At 39.7% G+C, this 14,866-nt stretch overlaps 1 protein-coding gene across 1 annotated transcript in view; it reads right to left on the bottom strand.

Moving 5' to 3' along the window:
- SETBP1 (SET binding protein 1) overlaps nt 1–14,866 on the bottom strand; it is a 370,803-nt gene that overhangs the window by 18,877 nt on the left and 337,060 nt on the right. Inside the window, exon 5 of the mRNA XM_060029535.2 lies at nt 4,859–5,029. Coding sequence (XP_059885518.1) covers nt 4,859–5,029 — 171 coding nt within the window. The remainder of the gene's footprint in view (nt 1–4,858; nt 5,030–14,866) is intronic.

Below are 14,866 nucleotides of genomic sequence, written 5' to 3'. Positions count from 1 at the left end.
AATAAATAAATTACTTTACAATTCTGAAATTCCTGTTCACTGCTTTTTGCATTTGTACCTGGATATCATTTCATCTTTTTGGGTCCCTCTCCATAAATGGCGGTTGGTTAACAGAAAAGTCAGGCATCCTAGAATTTGGGAGTTAGAAGCAATTTTCGTGATCATTTTTTGCTCCAGCTACTAGAATGCTGGATTTCATTAGAATTAAGAATTCATTCTTAATTTGTACAGGTAATTTTTCAAGCTTAAAGTCTAGCATCTTGATTACAGGTAACAGCCAGTTCTGATGGGGCTGATAGTTTGGTTTAATAACGAAATGGTTTACCTAATATATCTTTGCTTTTGAAGCAAAATGTCTGACTTGTGAAATTTAAACATTTTCACTTGCTCTGATAGTTTTAAACAGGGCAGATGACATAGTTTGAGAGAATAATATATTAGCCTTGGTACGAAACAGATACAAACTATAAGAGCTGTGCTCCCTCTGCTGCCCTTGTCATCTCTAACAGGGCTACACCTTGAGCAGGTGAGATTTGGTGATAGCAACCCTGATACATATCTTTTTTCCTACTTGGATTTAAGATGAGAGACTATCAGTGTGTGTGTGTGTGTGTGTGTGTGTGTGTGTGTGTGTGTGTGTGTGAGAGAGAGAGAGAGAGAGAGAGAGAGAAAACAAGAAAGAAATGCCTTCCTGTTTGCTTGCGTTTCCATTACTACTACTCTAGACTTTTCAGTTGCAGAACCAAAGAAACTTTTTTTTTCTTGGTGTTTTATGAAGTTCCTACAAAATTTGTAATTTACTTAATAATATAGTCTCATCTTAAATATTAATACAAAGTGTGAGTGGGGGGCATGTTTCAGTAGTAAAATCATGCACTCTCTACATATCGTATAACCTCCCTGAGAAGTTAGTTCAACGTGTAGAAGATCAGAAAAATAAGGCTGACTTATTCAGGTACAGATTATCTGGTGTGGTTATTCAGTCATTATTGGGACAGTGCAATGGAAGTTATTTCAAATTATGCATCATTTTGAACAAACTTTATTGAAGCTTTCACTGCATTAGCCCTAATTACTCACAATAATGATGCAGTGCTCCCTTGAACCAGACCTCCTTTGTTGTGCCAGGGGACTGCAGCTGATCAATGGCTATTGAGCAGTTTGATCACGAAGGCTGAACTGCTTGAGCACCAGTGGCAGCCAGTGCCTTCCCTCCCTCCCAGTAGCTCACAGACTGACATGTTCTCAGTCTGGCCACCCTCTCCTTCAGCTCCTCTTCTGTGTCTTCCTCCAAATCAATAACTTCATAATCAGCATGACTCTCAGACTCGGAGAAGCTAAAAAATTGCCTTAAACAAACAAAAATATACATACACACACATGCACGAGCTAGAAAAAGACATATTTTTAAGCCTTTGACCCACATTCATTTCTTCCACATTATAATGTTTATAAAATAAGGTGGGAAAGGTTCCTTTTTTTTTCTTTTACCAAAGATTACCTGTTTGAAAAAATACCATTAGGATATAGACTGATCAATTATTTGGCAAGTATTTACTGACAGCTTACCACATGTCTGTCAAAGATTTTTCCATTTGCTTGTTAAGCAGTTCCAATATCAAGCATGTTTTTCTCAGATGTCTCCCATCTTGTTTGGTACAGAATAAACACACAGCTACTGCCTCGTAAGCATTCATTTCACTTAGTGATTATTTATTGAGCATCTACTATGTGTTAGGAACTGTACTAGATACCTTAGTTTCCATTATTTTAAAATAAAAGTAATTTCAAATTAATTGAATTATTTTAGTATTTAAAAAACTCAATAGGGAATTCCTTGGCAGTCCAGTGGTTAGGACTCCACACTTCCACTGTCGGGGGCACAGGTTCGATCCCTGTTCGGGGAACTAAGATCCCATATGTCGTGCGGCGTGGCCAAAAAAAAAAAAACTCAATAAATGATTTCTTAAATTAATTTTGCTTTATAAGCCACTTAATTTTACTCTTCTTTCCTTTACCTTCTCTGCACTTGTCTGAGTCTTCAAAACCACTCTGTAGAAACGACGACCTATTGAAAAATAAGTTGATTTCTTTATATGGCCAGAAGTAATTCTAAATTACCTTACTTATAATGAAAGATGGGACTCTAAAGAAAACAACAATTAAGTGAGTTGTCTCATCAGAAATATGTATGACTAATGTACACGCACCCAACTGAATGAAATCAAACCCAGAACCTATTTATTAGCTGCCTTCTGTATGCTTGACTTTGCTTAAAGCCTCACATTATGAGTTTCACTCACTGTTCTCTCAAAGAAGTAGGAGTCCATAATTAGGGAGAAAGAAATCTGCCTTTGCTACTGTTGGGCCTATGATAGAAATGAGATTCCACTGGAAATCAGGCAGTAAATCAAGAAATTTGGGTTCCAATCCAACTGCATGACCTCAGGCAAATCTCTGAATCTCAGAAGCATCAATTTCTTCACGTGTGAAACAGGGTATTGGGCATGAGCCCAGGCTGTTCGACCCTAACTCTCTTAGGTTTGTGGGAAGACGTTTGTCTGTGGGGAGTGGAATCTCAGGAAGGTCTGGCCTTCAGCACCTGGAGTAGATCTTTAGCCTGTTTTCCCACAAAAGTTCTGCTCTGCAGCCTAAGACCCGGAAATGGACCAAATCTGTGAAACTCTCATGAGGGTCTCATTTGAGCGTTGCCAAAAATAAACAGCCCATTCCTACATCCTGAAACAGGAGAGCTTTGGCTCAGCTCTGATTACCAGAGAGGCAGGTTTAAAAGTTTAATACCCACCTGTTTCTACGTCCATTTGGCATATTTGTAAATTATTGAATGCAAATAGAGAAGGCAAGCCCGTAGAAGCTTGGGATCCCAAGAATGTGTTCTCTCACACAGCATGGAAAGAGTTCAGGGAAGGAAAATAGGGGATCACCTGTCTTTTGCCTCTGGGAAATATCTGTGCTTGGCAAGCAAAGGCGGAAACATGCAGGCTAACTTTTAAATCCATAAAGGGAGGCTAAAGGAGGCCTCCAGAGCTTAACCGACAGGGTCGAGCAAGCAGTTATCTGGGTGGGTACGCAGACCTTGGCCCAAATCTTTCGCTCCAGACAAGTGATGAATTCCCAGAGTTCCAGCAGTGCCCACTTCTCGGACTCCCTCCACAGGCGCCCTCCCATAAAGGTGCTGCAAGTCTCAGAGGCAGCTTCTTCCCCTTTCCTCTGTGACTCTCCTTCTAGGACCTCTCCTTGTTCTCATTGCTGGCATCGTTTACCTGGCATTTCCATAAAAAACTTTTCATTTCACACCTAGCATGTGAAAGATGTTAATATCTTGATCATATTTGAGAGATGATCCCGTTTCTTCAGAGCAAGATTTCCCAAGTGCCTGGGAAGAATACCACTTCCAAGAGATTTTAAGAGCTATTGCCAAAAAAATGAGTTTTGTGGTCAGGTAAGACCATGAAATTCTGTGTCTCACCCTCCTGGAACCTTACAATGCACATCAGTCAATTAAAAGCTCAGAAAAACCCTGCAGAAAGGAAGCAGATGCAGTGTAGGATTCCTCACACTCACCTAACTATGAAAACATCTATCCCAAAACACCTACCAATATTTTGTGAAACTCAGTTTGGGAAGTGTCATTCCAAATAGTTCTTTCTGTTATTTCAGTTGGGCTCATTTTCTAATTACCAATGGTCTCCATGAAGGAGGTAGGTATGTAGCTGAGTTCTCTGCTTAAAGCAAACTGCTGAATTAGAAGATAAGTTTAGGTGAATATCAATAACGAGTGTCTTCTTGGGCTTCTAATCATAATAGGCATTTGTAAATACTGCAATATGCTTAACATTTACCAGTGCATCAATTCAACACATTTTATGGAATGTGCCATCACTCTGTGTGCCATGAAGATAGCAAGAATCTAAATCATGGATTCTATCTCTGATGTACAAACAATTCTGTCATGAGAGAGAAGAAGTTAAATAGAAGCATTTCTCATGTAGTCTACAAGTGGGTGGTAAATGCATGGCAGAGACACTGGATGCTACAGGCATTCAGAGGAGGTGTGACTCCCTGGGCCTTGAAGATCTGTGGGATGTGAATAGGAACTGAGTAAGGCTGTCCTAAAGAAAGGTGTTAAGCCAAGTACAAGGCCTTCCTTCCTGGCAGTAGGGATGAGCGCGGCAAACTGGGGTTGGTGCGCGGGACTGCTGGGAGGTGATGTGGGGAGTAGCGGAAGGCAGAGCATATGGGATGTCTGAGTAAGGCGCTTGTACTCTATAAACTGCCAGTGAGGAGTCTGGTGACTATTGAGGAATTCATGATATCATGAGCTAGAATGAATCAAGTCCTCAGGGAAACTCTGATTACCATCTCTCAACCATGGTGAGCACAGGAGGTAGTGAAATGCAGTGGTTGAGAGCATGGGTCTTGGATCTGAGTTGGAATTCTGAGTGTCCACAGGTTCCTGGGGCAAGTTTCCTTCCCATTAGCTTCCTCTTCTGGAATGGAGACACATGTATTTATTTCACAGTTATTTTATGAGTTACATGAGATATATAAGGTCCTATATGCAGAGACTAGAAGTTACTAAGCCTTGATAAAGAGTAATTAATACTGTTACTACTACTCACTGACCTTTGCCTCTAGGTTCTGAGATGATCTCCTTCCTTTCTTAGACCTTCTCCTACTTGAAAACTCCAATGCTGAAACAGCTCACATGCTCAGTGTCTGCAGGAGGTTGGCTGAAGAGAGAACTCTTACCTGTACTTAGCAGCAGCACATTCCTGGAGGGCCTTCTCCATGCCCACCTTCCCTGGGATGAACCCAAAGCATGTGAAGTGCTCACCTGCATCTGATGTTGCTGCAGATGCAGCAAGGAGAGATAACACTGGGGCTGGTGGGATTGCAACACTGTCCACTGCAGCTGGCTTCTTCCTGGTCATCATAGTGGACGCTGAGCCCTCGTTCTTACTATGTGCTGCTGTTTGGTCCACTTTTAAGTGGGGACTTGGAATCCCTAAAAAAAATAACCCCAAAGCCTGCAGTTACTTTAAAGAAATAGGAAGACAGACAACATAAAATCTGAAAGTGACCTGAAGAAATCATCAAATGATCTGACCTCCTTCTGGTGCAAGAATGATATTTTAGAATGTTTAAAGGAAACAAAACAAAATAAATTAGCAGCATGACTGGTTTTGGTTTTGTGGCTGAGGTTAGTGGTGACAACATTCCAGGTGGCCTGCCTGAAAGTGGGGGTCGGGGCACAGGCCTAATGAAGCAGTGTAAGCCATCATGCATGCTTTACCTTCCATGGATCAAGAAGCCTGTCTTTACAGAGGTTTTGGTGTGCAGAGCATGGAGGGGAGAAGTTGACCCCACCCTAGTGAGGCTTCTCATCTCATCCAGCTAGGAAGACAAGACTGAATGAAAAGGAAAAACTGGGCAACAAGTATGGGCAGGCCTGTGTGTTACTCATTACAAGTGCCTGGGGAGTTCTCAGGAGGCAGGGATTCGTGTGGGAAGAAGTAAGGAAAGCCTTCCCAGAGTTCATGCTAGAGCAGCAAGGTCGAAGGAAAGGCATTCCCAGTGCTGAGAAGAGTGTCTGCTAAGTCATGGGTGAGGAATGAAGATGATTCAGACAAGAGGCCGGCATTCTGGAGGCAGGAGATGCCCTGTAGGGACTGGTGTGTCACAACAGTGACTGGGCCAAGTAAGAGCTGAACCTGGGGGCCTTTGAGTGTCTGGTCATAATAGTCACAATTTTTTGATGCTGAAAAGCCTGGGTAGACTCTTATGAGGTGCCTCTGAAAGGGCCTGGAAACTTACTACATAACACATTATAAGAACTGTTCTGGAGCCTTGTTTGCTGGGCTCAAATCCCGGCCCTCTTACTTTTCAACTGTGTGATCACGAGCAAGTTACTTAACCTCTCCAAGCTTCAAGCTTCCTTAACTGTGCAGATGGGATGGAACTGCATTACCTCATAGGGGTGGTTGGGGGCATCCATGATCAATCAAAATAAAGGGCCTAGAACAGTGTCTGGCACATAGTTCATGCTATATAATTGTTTCCTATTATGATTATTCCTATTATACTGCTATCACTATTATAACCTGCTCCTCAGACCAAATGGAAACCAGCCAACAAAGGCTCAGTTTTCTTCCCTGACATGACCAAGGATTTCTGGACACCTTCTACATCACTAGCTGCAAAAAAAGTCACTCTCCAACTCATCCAAACATAAGTTCAGAAGCTGCAGGTGTCTGAATCCATGTCAAATGGTCATCTACTCAGAATTTCTTTATTTGTTGGCTACATGCCACTGATAGCAATAACATGAAACAGGCCGTATCACGGTAGTTCCTGACCTTTTTTCCCATCTTAACCAACTTGAGTGACACTGGTCCCTCCTATAGTAACAGCTCACCTCCAGTGAGATCTGCTCACTTTGGCCTAACGGCAGCCCTGTGAAGCATGTAGTGTGGAGGTTACTCTTTTCTTACTTTTATAGATGAGGACAACATATTTCTGAGATGTTAAGAGAAAACTGACTAAACTCATACAGCTCTTAATGTCAGAGCTCGAAGTTTTCAAGCAGCCAGACGCTAAACTCAGGGATCATCTTGGTCTACCTTACCATCTTCCAACTTCTGCCCATGACCTGGTCTACCAACAGCATGCTTCACACTGAGGACACAGAGGGCCTATATCACACCTGGAAAAGGCACCTGTAACCACCTAAGGAAGAAATGCTGACACTTTCATTTACTGTCTACTACCTTCCTCCTACTCTCCATCCCGATCTCTGAAACCTCCACTTGATGTGTTGTAAATAAAAATACAATTTTTCTTTTTTGAAAATTTCATATTTCATAGCGTTTGACTATGGGAGTGGACAAACATCAAATTCTATGACAGAGAGACCGCAAGGCACAACCATCAAGAAATCAGGAGGTGCAGCAAACACGTACATGATCCCCGGATGATGCCCGCTTGTAAAATATGCAGGTGTGCCAGGAATACGCAAGGTATACACATGTAGTATATGTAAAATGCAAACAGAATCTTCTGCAAGGAGATACATCCAAATAGTTAACCATGGTTATTCTGAGGAAGGAGAGCACAGGGAAGATTAGTGAGGGAGTTTTTACTTTTGCTCCTTAGCCTTCTTTATTGTTAATATTTTTTAAACCACAAACATATATTAAACTCTTTTTCCATTAACAAAATAAACATAGTTTGGAAAGAATCTAGAAGTCTATCACAGTATGGTCATCTGGGTAGACTGACTGATGTGCTAGAATAGTGGGCTGCTAACAAATCTGCAATGGGACAGCAGGCGTGAGTCTGATAAGAATTCCCCACCGTGGTCCTCCACGCCACCCTGGTCCTGTTCCTGTCAAATGGATGTGGTCGCCCTTTGCACAGCACACCTCCGGGACTCTAAGCTGCCAGAGTTCTATTGGATAACAGCTCCTTTGGAAAAACTCCCTGATTTGTCTGTCCTCTTTGTACCTGTGGACACAGGTGGGACAGGGAGTTCTTTGCTCATATTATTATATGTGCAGGGAATGAGCCATAAACAGGATTAGCAGGCAGATATTTAACTCTCACTTGGGAACACAGTGATTTCAAGCCATTTTAGTTGCACCCCTTTTCATGCAAATGTTCACAATCCACATCATTCCCTTAAAGCAGATCTGATCACACCTCTATCGGGTGTACCTTGCTACTCAAGTGTTTATGGTACAGAATAAGTTAAAAGTGATAAGATGACACTTAAAACACTCTATAATTCAGATTGTCACTCTTTAGCTATCTTGAAAACCCTAGATAATTTAGGATTTTCTAGATTATAGTACTTTTTGCCAGTTGCTGTCCAATGAATTTGAAAACAAATTGAAAAAAAAAATCCTGATGTTTGCTCAGACATTTTTCAGTTTTGAAAGGATTAGGGAAACAATCCCAGAAGTAGTATATGTGGGCAAGAATATTAGATAACCGTTAAACAAAGGCTAATATAACAGTACTTGTAATGCACAAACTCTGTCTGAGAGCAGAGGTCTCAGGAGACTGGAATGGGTGACTTCTTGGGAGAGAGCATTGGGCAGGCTGGCCACTGGAAGTCTTTGTTTCTCTTCATTCCAGGTGGCAGCTGATACTCCATGCTGAGGTACCCAAAGGACCAGAGGAACATGAAACAGTTCAGAAACAAGTTCTCACAAATGCTCGGTGGTGGTAGAGTGGTGGGGTATTTGGCAAGTTCCTTCCCAGAATGGGCCTGGCTGCTCTCTCCACGGGAGGAACATTTTTGAGGCTGGAGATCAATCATAAAGAAGCCCAGATTCAGCACTGTACTGACTGGACCACTGAGATGTGGCACTGCTCTTTACACTGGGGCATGAGGAAAAGCAAGGATGGCTTTGATCTGGGAAAGGATCACTATGTCAAATTCGGACAGCAGTCTGCATGGAGAGCACACTTGGTAGATGTGTTCAGAGGATCACCAAACTCCAACACAGGACAAATTGTATTGAGGCTTGCATATCTGGAGGCCAGTACATTTTTAAAGGAGGAAATAACAATGCTAATAACTTTGTGGATCCAACATCTGTTTATAATTAAGACAGAGAAGCCAAAAGGAAATAAAAAAAGTTAAACTTATATGAAAACATTCTACTATAACCTGTAGACCTCTATTGATAAATTTTTAAAAAACTCTTTGAAACTGTGCAGTAGCCTATCGAGGGACAGTCACTCATTTTCAAAGGTAATTTCTCATAGACCACTTATCCTCTTGAACCTCTACCTGCACACCGTGTTTGCATTAGGGACTTGATTTATGGATTCCAACTCCTTTGACGCAGAAGCTGACTTCCTGTTGCCTTGGTTACTTGGAGCTCAGTTCAAGGTTAAAGTACTCCCAAATCAGAATCAGTGGCAGGTGCTGCATCTAGCAGCCAGGTTATTGACTGCCCCAGAATGTGGAAAGGTCAGAGACCGAAGCACTGTTTACTGCCTTAAGGGTGAGTCAATATTGAGTCAATAGTTTCGATATTTTGATTCTGTTTCTTCCGAAGTAGTAGTTTTTGTTCAATTACCTCTTCCCCAGGTTGCTCAAGGTTACAGGGGTCATGGAAGAAAAGCAGGGTCTACGGTGGCTGACTTTCCCAGGATCTCTTTAATGAGCTCTGTGACCTTGGATAATAAAAACCAGCCTCACCATAGAGTAATTTGTATGTTGCTCTAGGTTTGTAAAGTTAGTTATCTACTTATCTTATTTTCTCTATGGGGAAACAAACAAACCTTTGTGGGACAGTTATTATTTACTCCTTTTTTCTAGATGAGAAAATGGAGGTTCAAGGAGGTCAGACAACTCATCTAAAATCACACAGCTGATAAGACGTGGTAAGAAATAGATCCTAACTTCTGACTGAGTCCTCATCTCATAGTTTCTTTAAAATAAAGGGGCTGATAAAATCATCATCCAGGGATCATACGTAATTCATTTTGTAACATCTACTACAGAAAGCAGTATATCTGGAAAATACTATGCAATTAATATAGGTTTAATTAACATTTTAATTCTAAGATTGCAAATGCAGATGTTTCTTGGAGACAAAACTTAGGATGGCATAGTGACAGAGGCCGACACCAGTGGGGTGGTTAGCTCCTTCTGTCACCTTCCTGGCCCTTTCACTGTAGAATTCAGTGCTTGGCATGGACTGAGAGGCATGTTTTGTTGAGCACTCGGTGGCTTTTAACCTTGCAAAGAGCAATGACATGCATTATGCTATTTGCCCCTTGCAGTACCCCTGTGGATGGCAAGATGCAGATGGTGAAACTCCAAATTCACAAATAAGAAAACCAAGGCACAGAGGACCAGGTGATGTGCTCAAGCTCACATATCACAAGTGCGAAGAAAGCAGTGCTGAAATCCATGCCTCTTGACTCAATTCAATATTCTTTTCTGTCCCATGACACATTGACTTTTGGGCAAACCAGTAGATAATATATTTTTCACAAGAGGAAACTCACACTGAAAACTTGATTATAATTCCTTTTCTCATATATTGGTTGTCTGCTCGAATGCTCCCATTGCTATTTTTTCTTGTTTGCAAATGAACTTCACCCATGGAAATAAGGGGATATACGCTACAGAATAAAGTGAATCAAGAAATAGATACGCTTGTCAGAGGGCAGACAGCAGAAGCAAGAACTACAATCCTGCAGCCTGTGGAATGAAAACCACATTCACAGAAAGATAGATAAAATGAAAGGCAGAGGACTATGTATCAGATGAAGGAACAAGATAAAACCCCAGAAAAACAACTAAATGAAGTGGAGATAGGCAACCTTCCAGAAAAAGAACTGAGAATAATGATAGTGAAGATGATCCAGGACCTTGGAAAAAGAACAGAGGCAAAGATCGAGAAGATGCAAGAAATGTTTAATAAAGACCTAGAAGAATTAAAGAACAAACACCTGGAAGAATTAAAGAAAAAACAGAGATGAACAATAAAATAACTGAAATGAAAAATAGACTAGAGGGAAGGAACAGCAGAATAACTGAGGCAGAAGAACAGATAAGTGAGCTGGAAGAATGGTGGAATTCACAGCTGTGGAATAGAATAAAGAAAAAGGAATGAAAAGAAATGAAGACAGCCTAAGAGACCTCTGGGACAACATTAAAGGCAACAACATTCACATTATAGGAGTACCAGAAGGAGAAGAGAGAGAGAAAGGACCCAAGAAAATATTTGAAGAGATTGTAGTTGAAAACTTCCCTAACATGGTAAAGGAAATAGCCACCCAAGTCCAGGAAGCACAGAGAGTCCCAGGCAGGATAAACCCAAGGAGAAACATGCCAAGAAACATAGTAATCAAACTGACAAAAATTAAAGACAAAGAAAAACTATTAAAAACAACAAGGGAAAAATGGCAAATAACATACATGGGAACTCCCATAAGGTGAAAAGCTGATTTCTCAGGAGAAACTCTACAAGCCAGAAGGGAGGGGCATGATATATTTAAAGTGATGAAAGGGAAGAACCTACAACCAGGATTACTCTATCTGGCAAGGATCTCATTCAGATTTGATGGAGAAATCAAAAGCTTTACAGACAAGCAAAAGCTAAGATAATTAAGCACCACCAAACCAGCTCTACAACAAATGTAAAGGAACTTCTCTAAGTGGGAAACACAAGAAAAGAAAATGATCTACAAAAACAGACCCAAAACAATTAAGAAAATGGTAATAGGAACATACACATCGATAATTACCTTAAATGTGAATGGATTAAATGCTCCAACCAAAAAACACAGGCTAGCTGAATGGATACTAAAACAAGACCCATATATATGCTGTCTACAAGAGACCCACTTCAGACCTAGGGACACATACAGAGTGAAAGTGAGGGGATGGAGAAAGATATTCCATGCGAATGGAAATCAAAAGAAAGCTGGAGTAGCAATACTCATTTCAGATAAAATAGACTTTAAAGTAAAGAATGATACAAGGGACAATGAAGGACAATACATAATGATCAAGGAATCAATCCAAGAAAAACATATAACAATTATAAATATATATGCACCCAACAGAGGAGCACCTCAATACATAAGGCGAGTGCTAATAGCTACAAAAGAGGAAATCGACAGTAACACAATAATAGTGGGGGACTTTAACACCTCACTTACACCAACAGACAGATCATCCAGACAGAAAATTAATAAGGAAACACAAGCTTTAAATGACACAACAGACCAGATAGATTTAATTGATATTTATAGGACATTCCATATGAAAACAGCAGATTACACTTTCTTTTCAAGTGCATACGGAATATTCTCCAGTGTAGATCACATCTTGGGTCACAAATCAAGCCTCAGTACATCTAAGAAAATTGAAATAATATCAAGCATCTTTTCTGACCACACTGCTGTGAGATTAGAAATAAATTACAGGGAAAAAAATGTAAAAAACACAAACACATGGAGGCTAAACAATATGCTACTAAATAACCAAGTAGTCACTGAAGAAATCAAACAGGAAATCAAAAAATACCTAGAGACAAATGACAATGAAAACACGATGATCCAAAACTTATGGGATGCAGCAAAAGCAGTTCTAAGAGGAAAGTATAGAGCAATACAATCCTACCTCAAGAAATGAGAACACTCTCATATAAACAACCTAACTTTACACTTAAAGTAATTAGAGAAAGAAGAACAAACAAAGCCCAAAATTAGTAGAAGGAAAGAAATCATAAAGATCAGAGCAGAAATAAATGAAATAGAAACAAGAAAACAATAGCAAAGATCAATAAAATTAAAAGCTGGTTCTTTGAGAAGATAAACAAAATTGATAAACCTTTAGCCAGACTCATCAAGAAAAACAGGGAGAGGACTCAAATCAACAAAATTGGAAATGAAAAAGGAGAAGTTACAACGGACACCGCAGAAATACAAAGCATCCTAAGAGACTACTACAAGCAACTCTATGCCAATAAAATGAACAACCTGGAAGAAATGGGCAAATTCTTAGAAAGGTATAACTTTCCAAGACTGAACCAGGAAGAAATAGAAAACATGAACAGACAAATCACAAGTAATGAAGTTGAAACTCTGATTAAATATTTTCCAACAAACAAAAGTCTGGGACCAGATGGTTGCACAGGTGAATTCTATCAAATATTTAGAGAAGAGCTGACACCCATCCTTCTCAAACTCTTCCAAAAAATTGCAGAGGAAGGTACACTCCCAAACTCATTCTATGAGGCCACCACTACCCTGATACCAAAACCAGACAAAGATACTACAAAAAGAGAAAATTACAGACCAATATTACTGATGACTATACATGCAAAAATCCTCAACAAAATACTAGCAAACAGAATCCAACATCACATTAAAAGGATCATACACCATGATCAAGTGGGATTTATCCCAGGGATGCAAGGATTCTTCATTATATGCAAATCCATCAATGTGATACACCATATTAACAAATTGAAGTATAAAAACCATATGATCATTGCAATAGATGCAGAAAAAGCTTTTGACAAAATTCAACACCCATTTATGATAAAAACTCTCCAGAAAGTGGGCATAGAGGGAATCTACCTTAACATAATAAAGGCCATATATGACAAACCCACAGCAAACATCATTCTTAATGGTAAAAAACTGAAAGCATTTTATCTAAGATCAGGAACAAGACAAGGATGTCCACTCTCACCACTCTTATTCAACATAGTCTTGGAAGTCCTAGCCATGGCATTCAGAGAAGAAAAAGAAATAAAAGGAATATGAATTGGAAAAGAAGTAAAACTGTCACCATTTGCAGATGACATGATACTATACATAGAGAATCCTAAAGATGCCACCAGAAAACTATTAGAGCTAATCAATAAATTTGGTAAAGTTTCAGGATACAGAATTAATGCACAGAAATCTCTTGCATTTCTATACACTAACAATGAATGATTAGAAAGAAAAATTAAGGAAAAAATCCCATTCACCATTGCAACAAAAAGAATAAAATACCTAGGAATAAACCTACGTAAGGAGGTAAAAGACTGTACTCAGAAAACTGTAAGACACTGATGAAAGAAATCAAAGATGACACAAACAGATGTATAGATATACGATATTCTTGGATGAGAAGAATCAATATTGTGAAAATGACTATAGGACCCAAAGCAATCAACAGATTCAATGCAATCCCTATCAAATTACCAATGGCATTTTTTACAGAACTAGAACAAAAAATCTTAAAATCTGTACGGATACACGAAAGACACTGAATAGCCAAAACAATCTTGATGGGAAAAAAATGGAGCTGGAGGAATCAGACTCCCTGACTTCAGACTATACTACAAAGCTACAGTAATCAAGAAAATATGGTACTGGCACAAAAACAGAAATATAGATCAATGAAACGGGATAGAAAGCCCAGAGATAAACCCACGCACCTATGGTCAACTAATCTATGACAAAGCAGGCAAGGATATACAATGGAGCAAAGACAGTCTCTTCAATAAGTGGTGCTGGGAAAACTGGACAGCTACATATGAAAGAATTAAATTAGAATGCTCCCTAACACCATACACAAAAATAAACTCAAAATGGATTAAAGACCTAAATGCAAGCCTGGACACTATAAAACTCTCAGAGGAAAACATAGGGAGAATACTCTTTGACATAAATCACAGCAAGATCTTTTTTGACCCACCTCCTAGAGTAATGGAAATAAAAACAGAAATAAACAAATGGGACCTAGTGAAACTTAAAAGCTTTTACACAGCAAAGGAAACTATAAACAAGATGAAAAACAACCCTCAGAATGCGAGAACATATTTACAAAACAAATAAATGGATAAAGGATTAACCTCCAAAATATATAAACAACTCATGTAGCTCAATATCAAAAAAACAAACAACCCAATCAAAAAATGGTCATAAGACCTAAGTAGACATTTCTCCAGAGAAGACATACAGATGGCCAAGAGGCACATGAAAAGCTACTCAACACCACTAATTATTAGAGAAATGCAAATCAAAACTACAATGAGGTATCACCTCACACCTGTTAGAATGGGCATCATCAGAAAATCTACAAACAACAAATGCTGGAGAGGGTGTGGAGAAAAGGGAACCCTCTTGCACTTTAGGTGCAGATGTAAATTGGTACAGCCACTATGGAGAATAGTATGGAAGTTCCTTAAAAAACTAAAAACAGAATTACCATATGACCCAGCAATCCCACTACTGGGCATATACCCAGAGAAAACCATAATTCAAAAAGACACATGCACCCCAATGTTCATTGCAGCACTATTTACAATAGCCA

Source organism: Delphinus delphis, chromosome 13, assembly GCF_949987515.2.
Source record: "Delphinus delphis chromosome 13, mDelDel1.2, whole genome shotgun sequence".
Classification (NCBI taxonomy): Eukaryota; Metazoa; Chordata; class Mammalia; order Artiodactyla; family Delphinidae; genus Delphinus; species Delphinus delphis.
Note: the sequence above shows the minus strand (reverse complement) of the source record. Positions and strands in the feature narration are given on the sequence as shown.